The sequence below is a fragment of the Haemorhous mexicanus genome, chromosome 7, assembly GCF_027477595.1.
Source record: "Haemorhous mexicanus isolate bHaeMex1 chromosome 7, bHaeMex1.pri, whole genome shotgun sequence".
Lineage (NCBI taxonomy): Eukaryota > Metazoa > Chordata > Aves > Passeriformes > Fringillidae > Haemorhous > Haemorhous mexicanus.
The window spans coordinates 36,954,195-36,976,863 of NC_082347.1; the positions used below are offsets into that span (position 1 = coordinate 36,954,195).

The following is a 22,669-nucleotide window of genomic DNA, read 5'->3' on the forward strand; positions in this document are numbered from 1 at the left end:
CACTGATATCTTTTTTCCCCTCTGCAGATGAGAACTCTGCTAGCTCAGCTCCCAAAGGTGTCGCAGTAAGGGAGGCTGTTTACCAGGGCACAACATCTGAGAATGACCTCAGGAGCCTCTAATGGAAGGATACCTGGGAGCTGTCAACCTCCACTTTGCCTTGCAATCAAGTGGAAAACACTGGTCTGGACGAAGACAAAAAAAAGCTAAGAGAGGCTGATGGCTTCAGAGGAAGTGCCTCACTAGTGTCAGGCAAGTATCAGGCCTTGCTTTTAACCTCTGCAATGCAGAAATTATGGTGGTGTCTGCTTTATCAGCATGACATGTCACTTTTCAATTTTATTCTCCTGATAGTGCTTCATGTCAAGCCCAAAGAGCCAAGACAGTAATGGACAGGAACAAAAAAAAGCAAGCTTGACAATCAAACTCTGCTCAACTAAAGCTTGACTTGTAAACTACCAAAATACCCAAGCCAAAGAGAAATCAATAATAGTATTTTCACAGTTCATCTCTGAATTACTGTAATCTTTGTGGAGAAAACAGAACCATCTGTTTTCTGTTCATCACAGTGTTACTGTACAGCTGCTCCAAACTGCCAGACTGAAATCAATTATTTGCTTCAGCACAGGATAATTCTCCACATGTCTACACTCACATTTATAGGACAGTAACTGGAGCTGGAATCGTTTTATATAAAACTATTTGAATTTTGTAAACTAAAAAGCAGCACATGGCAACAAATTCATGAGTAAACAGAAGTTGCTAAGATTTTTATATTAAGTGGCCATTATTACAGCCCAACTTGAATTTAAAATCCACACTTATTCAGATATAGCTATTACAAGAAAAAAATCCAAAAAACCTGCTTTGGCTGACACTTTTTACTCTTGGTTCTCGTCTAGAAAAAGAGAATGCATACATTCAACTGTTTAAATTACAAGGGATGGGGCAGAATTAAGCCTGATATTTACTTCTTACAACTCCTCAGCAACTATTAAGTGTTTAAACCCACTCCTATCTTACCTGAGGGATGTATTACAGAAGGTATTCAAATATACAAAATACACAATCCTAGCTTAAGGTCTTCCAGGAAAGAAGAGAATCCCTCATTCCTTTACTCCTCATCCTGAATCCCATCAAACTGTCAATTCAGGGGGTTGAGGATGGTATTTTTTTGTAAGTTTGTTGGTTTTTTGGATTGTTTGGGGGTTTTTTAAAACATTTAATACAGGCAGTTTAAATCCTCTCCTGCATTTGCTCTTATCTACCACCTGTAGGGTTAAGAACAGTCTTCCAGTAACAATTGTATTGTGTGTCTGCTCACAGGAGCATTGAACGTTTGCTCGGATTTCTCAAACTGATGCAGTTGCATTTGCTTAACATCTTCAGCTTGGTTGCAAGGCAGCTGCTTCTTAGTATAAAATACTATGGCTGCTGTGTAAAAGCTGATGTTAAAGACAAAATTTCATCTCCTTTCACACCACAGTGGACATCTCAACACCAACAGAAATGAGCAGTAACAAGAAAACACATTTGGGAAGGAATTACATACAAGAGACAGTCAAACAAAACAAGCAGCAGGAGATCCTGTGTACTAAATTACCCTGTCCTTATTTGAAAACTACTATCTAGGCATTTCAAGGCACTTGTGGGCAAGAAACTATGTATCTAAAAAAGATACGGGTTTTTTGAGCTTGAAAACCAGTCTCAATATTATTCTTAAATTGAACATATGAAATCAGAAGGCAGCTGCTGGCTCAAAACAACTCAGAAACAGCTCACAAGAAAGAAACAGACAACAGTTCTGTGCTTGAGGAACACAAAGTTAATCTGTTTATGAAGAGCTGTCTGGCACAACCAGCAGTATGTGTAGTAGAGCTTACATTCCTATGGTGAATGGGCAGCTCCATTTTCCTGGGAATATGCTCCCTGCCAAAATGCCAGCATATATGCTGCAGCATCCCTCCCACGCCTGCCAAGTGAAAAGGGAGAATGGCTATGACTACACAAATTAACCTGTTATTCATGTAAGTGGTCTGAATCTTCTAAACCACTCTTTGTTCTTTCTCAAGAAAATATAATTTGTTTACCTTGCCTTGCAATGTATATGATGCCCAGGTCTACCTCACTAGACAATGGTATTATTAAAACATTTTACAAAAAATAGACATCAAACCAAAGCACAACTGATTCAAAGACTGTGTCTTCCTAGTCAGGCCTGCACTCAAACCTGTTCAAAGCCACATGACATTTTCTCATGTAACTGTCTTACAGCAGGTTAGCAGGTGTGGGCCATGTTCCATTCCCATTCTACATGCTAGTAAAACAGAAAGCATTGTATCTAAAGACCATCAAAACTGTGTAGCAGTAAGAAACTTTCAGAAGCTTATCTATCAATTAAATACAGATTCATTTGTGCTGTACTTGTATCTTTCTGTAATTGCATCAAGGTCTGCAGCCCCAGTGTAGTGACAAAACCGATAAAAAAGAGCTGCAGAGATAAACAAGCCTTTCCAAAAGGCTGCAAAGAATGCTCCTCTCAGCTCAACTTGCTGATGGTTTTGTCATTTTTAATGGCAATTCTGGCAACACAGTCATCCCTACTACTTCAAGTCAAAAGCCATCTTTTTGACGTCCACACATAGAGATACAAACATTTTTAACACTTCTGGTTTCTACCACCTGAGTTCAAATCATCCATATGAGCTGATTCAGTTCAGTGAAACTCAAAGCAATAAATTCACTTTAATATTAAATCTGCTTTTACTGATACCTTTACCAGGATTCTTTGAGCACCTTAAAGCCCTCCCTCGGGACACCTGACTCCCATACACATTCTCCCAAGGAAAAAGCAAGGGGGACAATACTTTCATGCACTGCACTGACTGGTTTGAGAGCCAAGACAAAAGGCTGAGAAGTTGTAACAATTAATATCAGGCAGGAAACCTTACTGGCATTGCACAACAAAGACTATAAACCTGCAGGTCCTGGGGGCCAAACAGCAGACATGCAAATCATCTACCAACACCAGTGACTCCTCAGTGCAGTCATGTTCATTATAAAAAAAATATAATTCATCATCATCAAAAACCCCACCACAAACAGAAAACAAAAAACCAGATCCCCTTTTCTCTCTCCTCTAGATAAATAAAAGGTGCAACATGACAAATAAATGGTTTTCAGCCCTCAATCATTTCAAAAAGGAAGCAATGAGTTTATTCTAACTAAAACGAAAATATTGCTCTGCACCTGCAAAAAAAAGCTACATTTGTAACAAGCAGGCTCAAAGCCACAGCACATTTTGACTGTCAATGCTTTGAGTACTTCCCAGCATCTTTTGCTGAAGTGCTAATGGGTAAAGTGCTTGATTTTAAATTACTTTATCAGAGTGCATAAGAATAAATTAAGCCAGAAACACCAGTGCCTAATGCAAATGCAGTTTTACTCATTTTAAAGAGATGTATTTAATTTGAAAGCATATGTTTGTGTATCCACCCTACCTCATACATCTGAATGACTCAGCAATTACCCACAAAAACAGATTACATTATTTTAAACCACAACATAATGAACCATGTCCATTACCAGTGAAATGTTTCCAAATAAAGCATCTTAGAAAAATCACCTGCATGCTACAGGCTTCACAGACCTCAAGACAACAGGAAACAAGTTAATTTGTGTTTTCTACAGCGACACGTTATTTTTTTTAGGCTGACAAAACCCAAAATTCCAATCATCTTAGGAATAAGGGAGATTGAATTCTCAATTACTGAAAGTCCACATGGTAAAACTCTGTCTTAAGTAATGCAGAGAAGCTGGTCAGACATCAGCTGCAGGAAAGGAAAGCAATCCTTGCTGTGAGTCTCTCCATAGCAGTCTGAAGAGGGGCTCATTAACTGACTGATACAGTAATGAGGGAGCTGGAAATGGCTTGGCATCCAGGAGACTCCAAATCAGCCTGGTGACAAGCAATTCATCTCATCTAAATGTACCATTACTCAGGAGGCACTGCTCACTGCTCTTCACCCAATGTCCAACAGGCAGAAATACACCAGCCCAGCCACATTTCCTGTGGCCTCTGCCACCACTGACAGTAACTCTCTCGAGCTGAAAAGCTGTGAAACAATCCCTCAGGAACTCACAGGGCAACAAACACCAACACCACGCAAGCTGAAGTGTGGAAAAGCAGAAGACACACAGGATGACCAGGGTTTGTTCTGAGCATACCAGCACAGGACACCCAGATCAGGACAGATGAGTGTCTATCACTCTGCTCTCTCCAGCTGTGGCCAGGCGAGCACAGTGCTACACACACAGGGAGGGGGGCAATAAATGTATATATATATAGGGAGTTTCTGCAGTAATGCCCTGGAGAGAAACAAACTCCATTAAGACTAAATCCATGCAAGAGCAAGTCTGACCAGTCCCCTGAGGTGCTCCCACTTTTACTGTTTGATATCTGGGTTTTACTGGTTTGGCTGTTGATGAGTGGTTCCTGTAGGAGACAGCTTGCTCTGGCATGTTGGTTACATGCAGACACTCTGCAGCCCACCTGCCATTTAACTGTTACACTGCTATGCAAAGAAAGTGCTGCCCCGTCCAGAGAAAGACATTGCATTTGTCTGCCATTTCAGTTTCTATAAGCATCTGTTTTCTTAAACACACTAACATTCCTGCTTCTACTGGGCTACTTTTGCATCTCTGAACATTAAAAACCAACAATTTGCATCAAGTCATAGCCTGCCAAATGAACAGATCTCTTAAATGTTGTTGGCAGGTGAATGAGATTACGTCAAAAAGCAAAATACCACAAACTCTGTATTAAAAGGATTCACATACATAGGTTTTTCTCATTGTTTGCCTGTGGGAGCCAGAAACTTCCATTTACAAAGTAATTTGCTATTGTTGCTAGGGTAAAGATCTAGAACTGCATTTTCAACATAAACTTCGGGTGACTGAATGTCACCAAAATGTACTAAGATCAAAGAAGTACCAGAATAATAAAACATATTGTAGTAATTCTTAAGAGTAAAGTTCACAACTCACAGCTAAAACAATTTCTTTACAGAATAATTTTTTGAGGCACGCGAGAGTTTTACCTCCAGCAGCTCAAAAAGATCCATTTGTCATCCAAAAGCCAAGTCATGTTCACACGTCACACAAAACCCACATGATGCACTCAAGGATGGTATTGTGTTATATTACAGGTGTGTCTAACCCACATAAGGAAGCTTTTGCAAGGCTAAGATTGCATTAAACAGTTGTCTCAATTATTCTTTTAACAAGCTGATTTTCAGAAGGCAGCCTTGTTTTTAGGCAGAAGTATTTGGGCTCATATGTGCTAAAGCAAACTTTAAAATCAGCTGCCTCAGTTTTGGGACTTAGGAGAAAATAGTCAAGGATTAGCAAGTAAAGAATTTGGGTTATTCCCAAATTCAAATCAAACTAAAGCCATGTATTACCATGGGATATATCAGAAGAACTGGCCAAACCTGTATAGCTGAAATGATTCATAGTTCTCACAAACAGAAGAAAAAATGCACAGGCTGCACCAGCTCAGCAGAACCAAGAGAAGGCTTTATTTTAAATACTATATTCACCAGCTCCAAGCAATTTTTACAGAACACTGAGGCTGTCACTCCATGAGGAATAAAGAGACCATAAAAGAGAAAAGAAGAAAGAACCTAGCAAATACCATGCCTATTAAATTTCTTTATAAGGAAAGCCACAAGAGGAAAACAGTGCAACAAAAAGGACATCAGAGGGATCACAGCGCTATATATTTTGGGAATGCACGTTTAGCCAGAAATATCTGATGCATTAGAGCATTAAGACTGTTTTGGGCTGACCTAAATTAATTATCAAAGTGTTAGAAGCACTGAAGAAGCTGCTGTAGTTTAGGGTTTCTTTGTATTTGGCTTCTCTACTTCACGCACTGCAAATGAGCACAGAACTCAAACATCAGCTATGGAAGTGAAAAAAGCTTCAGGGAAAAAAAAAAAATCAAGCTGTGTTGCTGCTACAACAACGACAATTTCAAGTACATAACTGGAGCTTCTAGTCTAAAAGGAATGTTCAACAAGGAACACACGTGAAAACAACTATGGATGCACAAGTAAGATAGAGAGAAGGATAGAGATATACAAGCTATATATATTAAGACTGCTGTAAACCACTGACATCTACAGATAGGCAAGAAAAATGCAGAATAAGCTGTAATGGAACTCCATATGCATTAATTCTTAACTTTTACTTAACAATCTACATAATTCAGTTAAATTTTTTGCTTTAGATTTTCCCTTTTGTGCTGCTTTTGGTTGCACAAGAACCATCAACAGCTTATACACCTTTACACAGGAATGGCAGACATTTATCTCATGTGCTCAGATCACTTTGACTGAGGCATTTACATCCCAGATTATACTTAAGATTTCCCATTCCCCATTCTATATCATATATTTAGGTTGAGCCACTGCCCTCCACGTGGTTGAGATCTCCAAGGTCTGGCAGTGCCAAACCTTTGGATCTAGTAGTTGGTTTTCAGTCTGACAGCCAAGTAGTGAGTGAAGTAGTTGACAATTTTGTAAGTTAATGCAAATCAGTCATAATAGCAATCCCCTCCACGGGCCACCTACATACTGCTCTGGTATAATCACAGATCCCAGGAAAGAGAGAATTAGATTGTGCAGCTTCTTACCTGCAGCTCCTTTGAGACTCTCTCTAAGTGGTTAGTTATCTTTTTTATTAGGTCACTATACATCTGTTCCGAATGCTGCTGGCATACACACTTATACACACAACTGCAGAAACAAATATAGGAACAAACAATGAACTTACAACAGTTTGCAATGAAGGGTAACAGACTTCAAAACATTTTGTTAAAGTTTTAATTTATAGGATTATAGAGTTAATTGAATGATTGTTGAACTTTTAAATACAGTCCTAAGGTTGGAATGAGCTCCAGCAGGCTCTTAGGGCTCCCCTGGAGGCTCCGGGGTATCCATCCCATTCCCCCTCCCCACCTTCATTTTAACTTACAATGAGTTCTCTTACAGTGCACTTCAAAAACAGCCAGGACATCTCTGTCAACAGCACACTCCTGCTTTTGTCCCTCCTTTGTGAATGAAGTCTCCATTAAAATAAGCAGGTTTAACAATTCTATGAATATTCTAGGACAAAACCATCACTAAAAGAAGGGGAAGGCTGACAAGTAGCATAGAAGTAGCACTTTATTGCTTTCATACTGCAACATAACATCTGCAAAACAAGGCTATTCATTGAAGACATATTTACAGAAGTTGGAAAACAAATACATTTATAATTTTCAGCAAGATGTTATTGGAGTAGTCATTACTGTCAAGACTAACACCAACATTTATCTTTACCAAGCAGCTTTTATGCCTAGTCAGCATTTCAAAATGTAGCTGCCAAATCCAAGAGGCCCAGGGAGACTTCACCTGGTATCCTGGGCAAGTCACATCTCTGTTCTGCTCACTTCTCCACTCCTCTGTACCAAGAATTGGGACAGCAAGCAATTTAGGCCAGAGACTGCTCTTAGGACATGTGCAAACAACTGATTTCCAGGGAGGTCCAGACCCCAGCCTCGAATTCTGCAGGCTTTAAATGGCCCCAAAAGCCCAAATGGGTCTATGGGAAAACAACACTGTATCTCTGTAGGAGAACTATGACTCTCCAAATCTCCACTGAGAAGACAGCACAAAAACAGGCAAACTACAAAGATGGCAAAAGTCTGCTTATTTGGTGAGCTATGTTATTTGTTAAAAACCAAAAGACACCCTATACCTCTCATATTATTATATTTTAAAAATACTGAGTATCTCTAGTTTGCTATTATTTATATATTATCAGTCAAGGTCATTTTTTTTGTTTCCTATCAAGTCTACCAATAGCAGATCCTATATTGAAGCAAGCAACTGCAAAAGATATTTTGGTATAATGCTTTTTGCTAAGAGCAAAAATATCAGTTTGGTTTGGATCAAAGAGAGAAACACTGATGAGAAAAGTGAGACTGAATTTTGCGTTCTCTTACAAAATCAGCCAGCTGGGTAACCACAGCAAATGGCCACACATTTGTTTGCTCCACAGCTAACCAGTACACAGCCACTTCCACAAGCTGACTGCTTTATTTGTACACAGCTAAACTGATATTTAAAGTATACTTCTCCTTAGTGTTACACACACTACTGCTGCCTCTATTTCTGCAACATGTTCTGTAGTCAAACACCAGTCTTCCCATGTACACACAGGGTGTGTTTACATTTGATTTGAACACTTCTACTTAGAGGTTCCTTCTCCATTCTGAGATCCTGTTTTCAGTTCCTGATTGTGGGCTAATTCTGTGAATCATCCTTGCCCTGATACTACCCAAAAGAAGTCACAAGCTTGTTAGTTCTTTAACATAAACAAACACCTTAGGAAAAGGAAATCCCAAAAAGCACATTAAGAGGGTAAGCAGTGGATGAATATCCAAGCTCTCCTGAAGAGCAGAAAACTGCACTGCATCTGGGAGGCAGTGGAGATTGCTCATGTTTTCCTCATCTCAAACCTTCCTTCACACCACTCTGCCAATTTATCCAACCCTTTTAGAACTGGAGGTGACGAAGCACAGGCAGGCTTTGGACTCAGTTGAAATCAGATACTAATGACACTGATACTTCACAGATAAACTGGTCCGTGGTAAGTATCTGCATACACACCTTGGAAGTTATCTCCCAGCTCTCACTGCTGGGGAGAAAACACCTACAGCTATCACTGACCATGTCAAATATAGCAAATACCCAAATATTTGGGTATCTAATAATATATTTTGAGTTTGCATTATGGAAAACTTGATTCCTTTAGTCAGCACAAAGATGACCACGAATACTACTGTATTTTCATGCCAGTTTCACTGTAAAGAAAAGAAAGTATGTGTAGCTGTTTGAACCACTTGAAGAAATATTCCATTATTCAGACTAAAGAACTGGCTTAGAAGCAGAGAAGATCTAAACTCCAAGTCTGCTACAGACACTCAAAAATACTCCAAGCAAACATCCTTATTAAATTCATTTTTTAAAAAAAATCAATTATCCTTCCCTTGTCAATCTATCTCGTCCAGATTGTCAATCAAAGAAACAGTCTAAAAATATTTTTAAAAAACCAAAATCAATCTCCTGGTTGGAAGAGGCTGTGGCAGAGTAATTACAACCCCAGACATAATTTTTAAAAGAAAACTGACACACCAGTAACACTAAACTATGGAAAATCTTTAGCTTTGGTAATAGTAAAATATATCCAACAGATATCCATGCATCATTACAGTCCTGCACCAAGTGCCCCAGATGTAAAGGGGGATTATCCAGGAGAAAAAAAATAGTATTCCTTCAATAAATAAAACTTTTGAGGAGTAGAAAGATGACAAGGATGAAGTCCAGTTATCTGCAAACCATAAACAGGTATAATTAAACCATTAACTTTGCAGACCTACTCATTATCAGAGATCACTTTTGAGAGACCTATTACTGCAGACTGTTTGCACACTGGGGATTTCAAGCTGGGAAAGGATTCTGATTACTTACACTAAAGCTCGCTCTCTTAATTCAATCAGCCATCTCAATTATTTATGCACATGATGATTGATCTCTGAGTCCTGATAAAAGCAGTTCTAAAAGTTTGCAGAGGAAAGAGGAAGTTTCCTGAAGTTTTCAATGGGAACTAAGGGGCAAAAGTAACACCTGCCTTTCTTAATCCAAAGTTTTAAACTGCAGAGACAAAGTGGCTAAGAGCAAGTGGCCATGAGATAACAGAGCTGAAAGTCTCTAAAACCAGCCATCAGTGACTGGAGCTGGCAGCATTATTACACAGAGGGCAGCAACACTGGTGAAGAAAACCAAGACAGCAGTGCCACAGTTGTGCAAGGGCCAGGGGTTTTAACAGCACCTTGGGCAGTAAATCCAGAGCAGTCACCCACTTTCCATCCTGTTCACCAACACCCTGAATACCTGCCACCCACAGAACAAACATCTCCATTTTAGTTCATCTCTTAAGAAACTGCCAGGTCTCTACAGCATTTAGCATTTTGGTTTGGAGCAGCAGTGTGATGGGGAAGCAAACCCCCAACCATTCCCATACTGAGCACTAGTTTAGCCTGAAGGGCAGTTCTGCTGTGTGATTAGATCCCCGTCAAACCAAACTGCAGTTCCAACACAGCTACAGCCCAAGCTACAACCCAGACAAGAACAGAGATCCAAAGGAGTGTCCTTCAAACTGCCTGGAACTTGGCAAGGGGAAAACACACCAAAACACCTGAGGCAACACACACAAATGACAATTTACATCAAAGGACCTTGGCACCAGGCGCTTCTATTTCCTTCTGCACATCAACCACACCAAATTGGTCCCTATTAGCTGTCATAAAGAAGCCTTTTGATACATTAAGTCAACTGCTTACCATGCCAATTTCTTTGGAGAAAAGGATGTTGAGTCTTTAATACATTTCCTAGGACATTACACTAAGCAACTGTGATGGGGTTGATTTTAATGTTAGTGTCTTCAGCACTTCTGCATTTTAATTCTTTAGCATTTATTCCTGTTAACATGCTATGTCAAGATATGTATCTGTTATTCACTATAACCATTTAAACAGTACAGTATTTCACATGACTTTCCCATCTGTCTCCTCAAAGGTACAAAGTATGACATATGCATAGATAAGAACATCAAATAAACATTTCCTTTTAAAGACAAAATAAGTTATGTAGCATTTAAAGTATTTCCTTACCTGTATATTTGTTCATAGGAGATAGGGATGTAGTCACCAGGACTCTGAGTTAAAAGCTGATCTATGGCACTGTCCAACTTTGGCCAATATGTGCTCTTATAGTCTTCAATTGTTATAACATTCATTACTGCAAGAAAAAGACAAGAATAGATTTATAGTAACTTCACCTTAAAGACTAGAAACAAGTGAACACTCTGTGATTTCAGATCACACCAATAATAAGGCCAAAACACCTGGGAACAGTTCACTTCCACCAAAACGACCTCATGTAAAACTAAAGCCCAGACTTGAATTTGTACCTCTGTATTTACAAAAATAAAATCAGAAAACCTACCAAATCAGTGTTTTGGTATTTCTCTGGGGCCTAAGTAACATGGAAAAGCAAACTCCTGGGAGTTATAACATGAAAGTATAATAATAAAATTTATAAAAATATTAGTTCAGACTAATAAGTTATGTAACTTTGTGGCAGTTCAGAACCATTCATTAACATGGCATCTTCATATTCAGAAGGACAAGCTCTGGCCAAGACTGGTAGGTTTTTGAATATTCCTTCCCAGCAGATGTATTCATTTCTCAAGTCTCATGTGGGACCAGCAGCTTCCTTGGTCTAAAAGATGATGCAATTCCCTCTGCCTTCAACTGCAGTTAGGCTTCCAGGCAACTTTTCTGAATCTGTATTACAGTTCCCCTCTAGCAGGGACAATTACACTCCTTTTGCAGATAAAGATCACCACAGGGAAGAACAGGAGGTGTTTAAATTAGGGTTCCCCACTGCTCCCTGACATTCCTCCTGAGCTTCCCAACTGCACCCTCTTGCACCAGTGACTCAGGGCACCTTCCCAGCCACAGGAGGGTTTGGATCTCTCTCTTTTCAGGGAGGATTTCTGAACCAGCCACTTGTGGCTCAGTTCCAACAGGTTCACACCCTCCCTTCAGGGTGGTACTTCTTCGCTGCCTTGTCACACCACCACAGCTTTACAGCACCCACTCAAAAAAGCCCTCAGCAACCAACAGCATCTCAATCAAATCTATGATTTGAATTCAAGCAACGAAATCAAATCAAATCAAAAAAGGATCAAAACTATCCAGCCTAGGAAATCTAGAATAACTTCTTCATTTGAACTCCACATGTGGGTCTGGCCTAAATGAAACAGAGAATAAAGATACTTCTCACCCCACACAGACTATTTCAGACACAACACTGGAAAGAAATATTTTGGTTAGCAATGAGTTTTAAATATACATTTAAATGTAGATTCATTGATGGGTTTGAGAAGCAATATTTTCGAATGGTATTTTCAAAGGGGTTGAAAGGAGCTGAGTGAATGAGTCACTTTTGGCAGCATTATGAGGAACAATTGTAAGGAAATTGGCAAAACAGTTATGAGTATCATGAGGAAAATAAAAGACTGTAACGAGAACATGGAATAGAGAGAGGTGTGAGACAAGGAAGTGTTGGAACTCTATCTGTAGGAGCAAGTATTACAGATTTGTGTGCTGTGTTAGGGTATTTCAGCCATAAACTTTGGTTAGAGGAGAATGTTAGTCAGCACTCCTGGCTCCTCTTCATCCAGCTGCAGCCATTGGTGCCCTCTTGTTTCACAGCTGCTACAGAATCAGATCTAGTTAACCTAAAAGTGTCTGAGCAGTGACCAGGTCCCCTCTACCTGGGCTGCAGGACACTGCCCCAAGAGCCCAAGCTGCAATGAAAGGACATCACTATTTGCTAAGGAGAGAGTCAAGGTCACAGGGCTGGCTACACAACCACCAGGATTTCAGTTAACAAGTCCAACAAGTCAGCTTCCCCATGAAAGAGCATCCATGCAGTCAGCAACAGCAGAGCACCTCCCAGGCAGTAAACTCAACCCTTATTCCTTGTCTTGCAACACCTTGTTTGAGTTCTCATCCCTTACAGAGCCCACACTCCAGGAAGATGTTCTCAGCAGCAGTTCCACAGCACCTTTACTATTCCTGCTTACACTCTGCAGCAAAATCTGAGCTTTTTTTTACTTTGCTACCCTAAAAAAGATTGGCCTCCAAGAACCACTCTGTTCCACAGGAAATGTTAAGCTGAAGTCAGCATAAACATTAGACCAAGTCTTGCTTTTAAGATTTCAATGTACAATCACACCCACATCTGGTTTAACATATTAAATGAGCCCCACTAATTTGAAAGAAAATAGTCAATAAGATTTGGGAACAGTGCAAAATAATTGTAATAGGCTGTTGAGATGTTATTTTTTTATATTTTTTTAACAATATGGAAAAAGAAAGCAGCGGCAGACAGGAAGGTCTGCCCATTAGATATGCTGCACAGGTAAAGGGCAAGATGCTTTTACAAAAAGCCCTGTGAGACTTGCACAGAAAAGTCTGCATAGAAAATTTACTGATAAATTCACAGTAACATTCCAGAAAAGCTTCATTCTCTTTCAAAAGTCTCTTACAAGTACTATGTAATTTGATTTCCACACTTCAGTTCTGAAACTAAGCCAACCACAATATTTACATAGCTAAAAGTCCAAGACTACAAACTGAACGATCACTATTTTTATTCTTCTAATCCAGAAAACAAAGTACTTTAACATTTTAATAACTATCACAAGTTAGTAATGTTCTTTTTCTCCTGGCAGCTCAAACACACACAGAAGTAAAGGGGGGCCTGAAGACCCTCCAACTACAAACTCTGCAAGAACAAGGTCAAGACTAATAAGGAAGCAATGAGATCCTTAGCAAGGAAAGACAATTGCCCTTTAATTTTTTATTTTTCTCTCTTTTTAGGATGTCATGCTTAAATGGTTATCCCTACATGAGGTGTTCAAGATTTAAAAGGATTTGCCCAAGAGCTTCCACTCCCAAACTGCAATTTAGTTGGCTTCTGGGAAGTAACACTGATATTTTGTAAGAAAGCATGCTAAAATGCTGGATTTTATCCAACTCCTGTAAGGCTGGGGAGGTGGGGCTGGGAGAGAAATCAGTCCAATAGAATTGAAAGAAGTCAGTATTTTCCAGAGAATTCAGCATTTTCTAGAAAATTATTAAAGACTTCACAAGTAAATCTTGAGCAACAACTGCTGCTTTTCCATACAAAAAAAAAGTTCAAAAGAAAAACTTTAGGTGAAATGCAGCAGTGAAACCATTTCAGTAAAAAAGAATATGCATGAGCTATCATAACCTAGATATATCAGTATTATAGTCATAATGGAAACACAGTCTGCTTCAACCTACCAAATTCTTTGATATCAACTTCAATGAAAAGAATGACAACACCCACTAAGACTAAAAAAAAAAAAACCAAAAAATATAGCCCATCAAGAGCAGGTATACATCCCCCATGAAACTGGTAATAAAACCTTACACACACTCACTTTTTCAAATCTGTAGCTAAAAAGCAAGAGACAGAGCAGGATGACTGATCCAGCCTACTGCCAAGCATGCAGACAGCAGTCTGACAATTATCTGTCATTTATTCTGGCAATAAAAATTAAAGAAAGCAATGAAGCAGCTTTCAGAAACTGTATTTCATCTCACCAAGTGAGATACATGAAACTTTACTGCTCAATTAGCAGTGCACCCTGCAATCCTCAATATTTTGCTAAAGTGTACAAACTCTTCAGGCAGCTGTCCAAGAGTCATGTACAGAGAGTGGCCCTGTGCTTTCCTGTTTCTCAGCCCCCATGTGCATATTTTCACAATAGATTTTGCTCTGCCCCCCTGCCTGACACATCCCAGCATACATTAGCAAGTTTATGAGTTTGCCCCGTGGTTGGCTTCCAATGCTATTCTATTTTTATAACCTGTTTCTCAGCCTGCATGAAGGCTGGTTAGTAAAAGTAACTTTTTCTTCATCAGACCATTGCCCACGCAGCAATGCACACACGCTGCACGGAACAATGTTATGCAACAGGGAAGGCAGCAGATTTAGTGGATATGCCAATGCACACAGCCACATGTGCCTGTCCCAAATGGCACTGGCATCAACAACACTTATTACCACCCCTTCTTGAAAAGGAGAAAAGAAACAAAATGGAAACTCTTCATTGTTCACCTCAATCAGGTTATGCTGCAATTACTATTAAGGAAGAGTTCTTCTTAAAGTACTAGAAGTTCTTCACCTTTCTTCTCCCTTATGAACTTTGAAAAATACTCTTCAGAACACTACTGCTTTATCAATCCACAGCTATGACTGAAGCTGATCAACTGTAAATATTTAGTTTTAAGTTTACTACAACATATTAGTTTTTCTTAAGTTGCTTTAAGTAGAAGAAAAGCTATTAAACTATCACATGAATGATGTGCTATTCTAACTTTAGCTCTCAGTCTTACCAAAATCTCAAGGAAGGAGAACTTTGAAAGACAGGAAGGATACTCTGTCCAGGACAGCTTCATAGAGCAAGCATACTCCTCTGCATCATAGAGCAAGGCAGGAGCTGTTGCTCATCCAGATGCAGAACTGCCTTATGCAGCAGAGAACAGACAACTTTTCCATCAAGCTAAGGACTGGCAAACTTCTCTGCCTTTAGTGGGACAGAGCAGGCAGGAGGGATCCAGCACATGCTGATTCCCTCTTAGGGAACATTTATATCCAAAGAGACCCTTCTCCCTTTTTCTATGGATGAAAATTAAACAGAGGTGATTAAGGGATCCTCCATCAGAGCCAGGGTAAGAACAGGCAGGAGCCCACCTCAGCTCCTTTAGGTTCTCAGTCAATACCAATTCACTGGATTTGTTCTGTTCACTTACATGTACCATCACAGCTATCCACAACACAAAGGTGTGGAAAAGTTTAATGAACTTGACTTAGAGAATTTTCTGTTTTTCAGAAAAATAATTTTTAAAAAAATCAGTAAAATATTATGTTGGGATACTCGTGCTGGAGAAGTGAAAACAAGAACTCCAAGACCACACCCTAAGCAATATCATGCTCTGCTGCTCCTTCTCCCCCTCAGACATAAATTGTGGACTAGCTGGAAAATCACCTTCCCACTTGCGGGAGATCCAGCTTGAAAACCATTTTCATTCTGAAACACAAAGAAAAACTAAGATTCTGAATGTCTGGACTAAGACTTCAAGAGCCTAGTTTAGCAAGGTCGAACGACATCTCATTTCAACTGTCTCCAGGGTTTAGAAGCCACCCCAAGGTTCCTGGAGACATGACAAGCAAGGCAGGCAAAGTGCCAGGGAGCTCACAGAGCCTGGGAGTCTTAACTTCAAAGCAGTCAGCCTTGGCCATGTGCCACAAAAGCCAGGCTTACCCAAGAAGCAGAAATCCAGAAGCCTGAACTTTGAGCTTTTGATCACCTCTGGACATGGACAGGTGAGAGAGCACTGGGGAAAGCAGGGAGGACACACAAAGTGCATTTCCCATCTAAATTTTATCGTGGCAATCACAGCTACACTCCCAGGAATGCTTTTTACTACCCAAATCCAAGTTTTCCAACAATCCATGAGGAAAAAAAAAAAGTCTATTTTGCTCAGAAAGGTGACTTTTGGAAAAAAAGTAGAACTGAAATTTACAGCAAAATATCTTCCATTCCCTCGACATTAACTCAGAAAAAAATAGGGGGAAAAATGCCATTTTTGTTAGAAGCTACAAGCAAAAGCCATTTTGGAACCCTAAAGGCCAAGATGGATGGAGCTCTGAACAACCTGCTCTAGAGGAAGAGGTCTCTGCTCAAGCAGAGGGCTTGGAACAATATGGGCTTTAAGATCCCTTCCAACCCAAACCATCCTCTGATGTTATGATTCTATTTTGGGGGCTAACTTGGGTAAATTAACCCTCTGTGGTTCTCCTCAGACCTTTGCAGACATTCGTCCCTTCCGGGACAGCACGACCCTTCCAGGGGCTCTGCCCACAGCTGCCACCAGCAGTCCCTAACAGGCTTTCAATTCATCTCTAGGTTTTTCTAGGCTGACAGACAAAGTGTATAGGAAAGGACGGTCTGAGTTAAAAGGCTTCAGAACCAGCAGCAGCCCAGAGCCCTGCCCACGCTCACTCTCCCAGCTCCACAGCCACATCCACCGTGACAGGAAAGTAGAAGTTGGGGCGCTGTGCGAGGAAAGCTTATTTTCGCCTTCCAAGGCGCCTTAACCCGTTTGACTTCGCTTCGAGAACCTCTCGGGGCGAGACCCAGGTCTGGATAGGAAGAGCGGAGCGCGGCCCCAGAGGGGAGCGGGGGCAGCGAGTTCAGCACAGCGGCAGGCGAGGCCCCCCCGTGCCCAGGCCCGGGTCACTCACGGAATTTGGAGGTCGAGGCGCTGATGTTGATGGCGGCGATGGCCCCGGCCGCCCCCACCCTGCCGGCGGCAGCCCCCGGCTCGCAGCCCCGCAGCCCCGCGCCGTTGTGCTCGGGCCCCGCGGGGCGCGGCGGCCCGGCCGGCGGCAGCAGCCGCTCGCCGAGCAGGTGTCGCCCGTAACCGCCCGCGCCCCAGTTGTTGTGGTTCTGGTCGTCCATCATGGCCTCGCCGCCGCCTTCCTCTTCCATGCTCTCCTCCTCCATGGCGGGCGCCTGGTTGCGGGAGCGGGGCGGGATCAGCGCCCGCCGCCCATCGCCGCCGCCTCAGGCCCGGCGGGGCTCGGCGGGCTCGGCCCGGGCCCCAGCCCAGCTCCGGCCGCGCCGCGCGACACTTCGCGCCTGGCGGAACGCGGCAGCCGCACCGAGCGGCACCGCCGCGGGGCATGCTGGGGGATGTAGTCCTGCGGGGCGGGGCGACTGGCGTGGGGCGGAAAGAGGCGCGGCCGGCGTGGGGTCCGTCCCCGACCGCGCCCGGGGTTCGCTCTTCCCGGTTCCCCGATGCCAGGGAGGGTTTCTCTGGAGCGGGGAGGCTCCGGCAGGGCCCGCGCGGAGAGCGGGCCCTGTGCCCACAGCGCCTCCTGGCGGGAGCGCGGCGGCCATGAGGGGCCTGCTCAGGAAAAGGGACCGAGCACGGTCGGGATGTCGCTTGTCACATCCTCTCCCCGCTCCTCCGCACCACCGCGACCCTGCGAGGTGTCCCTGCCCATGGGGGGCTTGTAAACAAACCATCCTGAAAGTCCTTTCCAGCCCAACCTGTTCCTGTGAAGTGCCTGCACAGCGCTGCTCCCTTCCGTTCTCCTGTTAATAGCGGGAATGGCCTGCACAAATAATGCATAAGCCCGTTTGCAATAAACAATATAACAATTTAAAAGTATTTTTTATTATGCTCTTCGCCAAGAACTGTAGTTATGGGACAAGGAGTAATGGATACAAATGGAAAGAGGGGAAATTTAGGTCAGATATTAGGAAGAAATTCTTTTTGTAAGTGTGGTGAGACACTGGAATGGGTTGCCCACAGAAGTCATGGACTCCCATCCCTGGCAGTGTCCAGGGACACTTTGGACAAGCCTTGAGCAGCCTGGTCTGGTGGAAGATGTCCCTGTTCCTGGCAGCAGGGTTGGGACTAGATGGTCCTTATGGTCCCTCCCAACCCCTTCACATTCCATGATCCTGTGACAATATTGCCTAGTAGCCTTCAAGTACACTTATTTAAAGTTTTATTTTCATTTTCACCTGGGCACTGTGATGGAATAATGAGCAGTGGGTTTTTTTACTGAAAATAGATTTCCACTGTGTGGGTTTTTGATCTTGCTTGGCAAACAAAACAAAAACAAAGTGAAAAATGTAGATAAAATCAAAGGTGGGCCTTCTTTCCAAAATGTCTCATAAAAAGTGAAAAGCACGTCATCTTTGTTCCGAGTAGAAACACCAGGTTCTATTTTAGCATGAAACAAATTTGTTCTGTTTTATAAAAGCAGAAGATGCTGCTGATTTCACAGCAGTGTGGAACCAACTCAAGTTGCTTTGATAAAGGCAAGTGATGAAAACAGTTTGTCCCTATTGCATGGGGTGGGGGCTTTGTACGTTTTTGAAGTGAGAGTATTTTCCTTAGATGTAAAATCACACCTGGAACATCAATGCTCAAACCAGCAGACATTTCCCTCTGTTTTCCACCCTGGTAAACCCCAACCAGTCACAATTTGGTCTTGGAGTCCAAAAGCTGATTTGGCACATCATGCACAGATCTCAGATTACAGCTTCGGCAAATTCACAGGCCTGCTCTGCTGCTGGTTTGTTTCTATCCACACCTTTCCCACACCTGGAAAGAGAACAGACAGGATATTTTTGTTCATTCTGCTGCAATCTGTGTTTAGTGACTTGGATGTGCAGTGTTATGCAGGTATCAGTAGAGTCATTTATAATGGATGTTAAACTTGGAAAGCAAAAGCAGCAAACCATTTCCACCTTAGCAAAGTGTTGATAACCACAACTCTGATAACCACACAGAAAAGTAAATGGAGTTTGCATATCTTCACTGCTTCGAGGGAGGCATGTTTGTGTTCTCAGCCCTCAGAGCAACTCCACTGTAGCCTCCCACTCATCTGCTCTTGCTGATCTCGGGAGTGGGGCTCTGATTGTTTGCCAGTGTTTAAAACATCATGAGCTGAGGAGGAATCAGAAACTTACTCTTATCAGCACAGTTTTATCTTTGTTTTACTAATTTAAAAAGTGCTTATGCTAACACCTAAGAGCAGTGGACAAAGACAGCATTTTCCAGTTCTAGAATTACTGCTTTTCATTTTCAGTTCTAAAATGTCTTCTTTTCTCTTTCATGCTCTCTTGCTGCCCACACCTATTTCTGCTGCCATCTCTGTAATTTGCTGAACAGCTGAGTGTTTGGTTTGGTTTGGTTTGGTTTGGTGTGGTTTGGTTTGGGTTGGGTTGGTTTGGTTTGGGTTGGGTTGGTTTGGGTTTGGTTTGGTTTGGGTGGGTTTGGTTTGGTTTGGTTTGGTTTGGTTTGGTTTGGTTTGGTTTGGTTTGGTTTGGTTTGGTTTGGTTTGGTTTGGTTTGGGCTGGGTTGGTTTGGGTTGGGTTGGTTTGGGTTGGGTTGGTTTGGGTTGGTTTGTGTTGGTTTGCTGGCTGGGGTTTTTTGCCACAATCTTTAAAGGTACTTTGCCCTTCTAACTCCTTTTCACAACGTTCCATTCACTGTGACTAAACTCACTGCACTTCCTTGTGGCAGGAATCCAGGAAAGCTTAGGAAATACTTCACCAAGCATTTCTCCTCCATCGCCTTGTGCAACCAGGCAGCTCATCTTACCAATCAAACACGAAGCCCTTTCTTGCCTCCCATAAGGCAAAGAACAAGCTGCAACAGCCATCCATGGCTCACACACTATTCCAGACATGCCTGCACGCTGATAAAGGCACTATCAAAGGGCTCATCACTGCAGCAGCACTTGTTTTTGCACAGAGACTTCTCTGCGCCGCTTCCTTTTTTCCTCGTCAGCATGTGAAAATTCGACTCAGGCTTTAAATACTGCCTTGGCAAAGTTAGATTTTGAAATACCATAACTATAATTATTTTCCCTGTTAGCTGAGAATACCACATAAAAATTCAATTCTGACAAGACCTGAGGATCCTCACGTCTCTGTAACATCCCCGGAGACTTGAGGCTTGTCTCTATTGTAACTAGCTCGTCAGTAGACTGCAGCAATTTTGATGACAAAGTAACATGCAGATGTCACACTTTCATTTCAGTCTCCAGGATCTGCATGTAATTACCCAGACAAGTATCAGAAGTGTTTTTTACATCTTCATCATATTTTTTCCTTTCTTTTTTTTTGGTGGGTTTTTTTTTTTTTTTTTTGGCTCGCAACTTTTGATAACCAGGTCACAGCCACAAGCTTTGCTACAAATTTCAATATCCTAACAGTACCTGTCCATGGAAAGTGTGAGGCATTAAAGAAATATTTTCTACACAGAACTTCACAGAAATGAGACTACAAGGAAGCTTTTCCTTCCAGGTTCTCAGAAGCAGACTGGGACACTTGCTGCATGTTTCCTCTTGTGTAATTTTATGAACATTTGTATCAATCAGATAAGGGAATTTTGTTTTTCTCATCAATTTGTGTTTATAAAGCAGAATTACTGGGTAGCCCAGAAGAGCTGTTTCTGCACTCTGTGTCCCAGCTGGGAGTATGTAGGTAGCAGTTAAATGATATATAAATAGCAGTTAAATGATATATGAAGCATGTTGGGAAAAGATGTGCATGTTTTGGTTTATTTCCTGCTACTGGTAATAAACATTATGACATGGATACAGTTTTTATTTTAAAAGACACTTCTTCCTGATTTCCCAAGCACCAATCCCACTGCAGTCAGTAGGAAACTTTCATTGATTTCAATGGGATTTCAATCAAGTCCTAACACAGCATGTAAAATGCTTTTCAGATTTATAGCTCTGGTTCTAAAAACCAAATTAAAAAAAAGAAAATAATTCCAACAAGAAAGAAAAATTAATGCTAGGCAGAGCCTTAAATAGCAGTGTGTCAGGAGGAGCATACAACACAGCTCTCTCAATGCTTAATAAGACAGCCCCTTGCTGAGTGCTGGCAGAGAGCAGATAAACCTACAAGGAGGTTTAGGTGCTCGTTATTTTTGAGATATATTTTGACAATTGATGATTTGTTCAGGCACAGGGACTGAAAGTCCCATTGCAGACTGGCAATTTGTGACATACCTCTTTCAACAGCAACTCCCACTTTGGGCAAGCTGATCAGTGTAAAATTTTCCTGAAAATGTGCCAGTTATGGGATGGAGAGACCATCCTTAGCATTTCTTGACTACATGTAATTTGTGAACACTGACTCCATACAGTCTCTAGTTTCATGATGTCTCAGTTGGTCTCTGCCTAAGCAGGGAAAAAAATGGAAAAACACAGTTTATGTGATAAGTCCTTGGGAAATAAAGGCTGTAAACACATTTGACCAGCACTATCAATTTCTGAGCTCAATGGAAGGTGTCAGAGCACAAGCAGAAATCACCTGCATGAAGAGGAATAATCCTTGCCATCTTCCACAGATGAAGTTCTATTGTGAACAAAGGAAATTCCAGCTAATCCCCACCAAGACAGCAGGAGTGTGCTCATGCCAGGTGCCAGCAGAGTGCCTTTGGTGGAGAAGAGAAGCACACAGCCAGGGAGCAGGCAGGGAACAGCAGGGTAGATGTGAGCTCTGATCAAAGCTGAACATGGGTACTCCAGGGATGTCTGTCCTTTCCCTGTGCTGTCCCACATGGCTGCTTTTCAGGGCAGAACACAAATACAGAATCAAATCAGATCATATTCTCCTGAAATGAGCTAAAGGGTCACTCCATGGTCTGCTCCTGGTACCCTGGGTGCATATGCAAAAACTCAGCTTGATAATTTGCACTTAGGCTACTTGGGATAGTTTTAAATAAGGCTAAAGTGTGTCCCTGCTTCTGTCCTTCAGCAAGGCTGTATTCCTACTTCTCAGCCTTACAAAGAGGATAGGACCCAGAACTGTGTGAAAATGTTTAAAATGAAAATGTATATTCAAACCAGCTCCCCTCTCTGTCTGAATGCTCTCACCAGCAAGATATTAAGAGCACAATGACTACAGGAGAATATGCACTGCAGTTTTTCCAGTTTCCCCACTAGTGGTTCCATTCCCTGCATCATCTGTGCCTGGTGTGAGGGCCCTGAGTACACTAATTTGCCATAATTAACAAGACCAGCCTCACTTAGATTCCCACAAAACCAGTGGCCTGTTTAAGCTCAGAGCTTAAGGTTCACTCCACACCTGCCCTATGCTGTGTATGCCCTGTCACCTTTGACATGTTCCTTTCTCATAAATTATTTAACAGGATTATCTCAAGTTCTCTGTCACCAAGTTCCTGCATGTGAGAATAGCTCAGTGTTTGGCCCATGGCAGCAGGGGATAAGAGAGCCCTGCCCAGCTGTGTCCCTGGGGCAGAACCACCCTGAGCAGGCTCTGGATGCTCTGTCACATCAGTCAGGCATATAAAGCAGTGTCCTGAGCCCAGCCCTGAGGGCTGCAGGGTGGGAGA

General features: G+C 42.0%; 1 protein-coding gene and 1 long non-coding RNA gene across 3 annotated transcripts in view; both read right to left on the reverse strand.

Annotated features, from left to right (window-relative positions):
• The window catches only part of CACUL1 (CDK2 associated cullin domain 1), a 43,842-nt gene extending 26,443 nt beyond the window's left edge, over window positions 1-17,399 (reverse strand). Inside the window, exons 1-3 of one of the 2 annotated variants that reach the window (XM_059852047.1) lie at window positions 17,019-17,399; window positions 10,781-10,907; window positions 6,698-6,800 (exon numbers count right to left, since the gene is read on the reverse strand). In XM_059852047.1, coding sequence (XP_059708030.1) covers window positions 6,698-6,800; window positions 10,781-10,907; window positions 17,019-17,280 — 492 coding nt within the window. In that variant the 5' untranslated portion in view covers window positions 17,281-17,399. The remainder of the gene's footprint in view (window positions 1-6,697; window positions 6,801-10,780; window positions 10,908-17,018) is intronic. The other variant, XM_059852046.1, reaches the window with a different exon arrangement.
• A 541-nt stretch (window positions 17,400-17,940) lies between these two features.
• The window catches only part of LOC132330113 (uncharacterized), a 64,026-nt gene continuing 59,297 nt past the window's right edge, over window positions 17,941-22,669 (reverse strand). The window contains exon 2 of the long non-coding RNA XR_009487224.1: window positions 17,941-18,895. This is a non-coding gene — a long non-coding RNA (uncharacterized LOC132330113). The remainder of the gene's footprint in view (window positions 18,896-22,669) is intronic.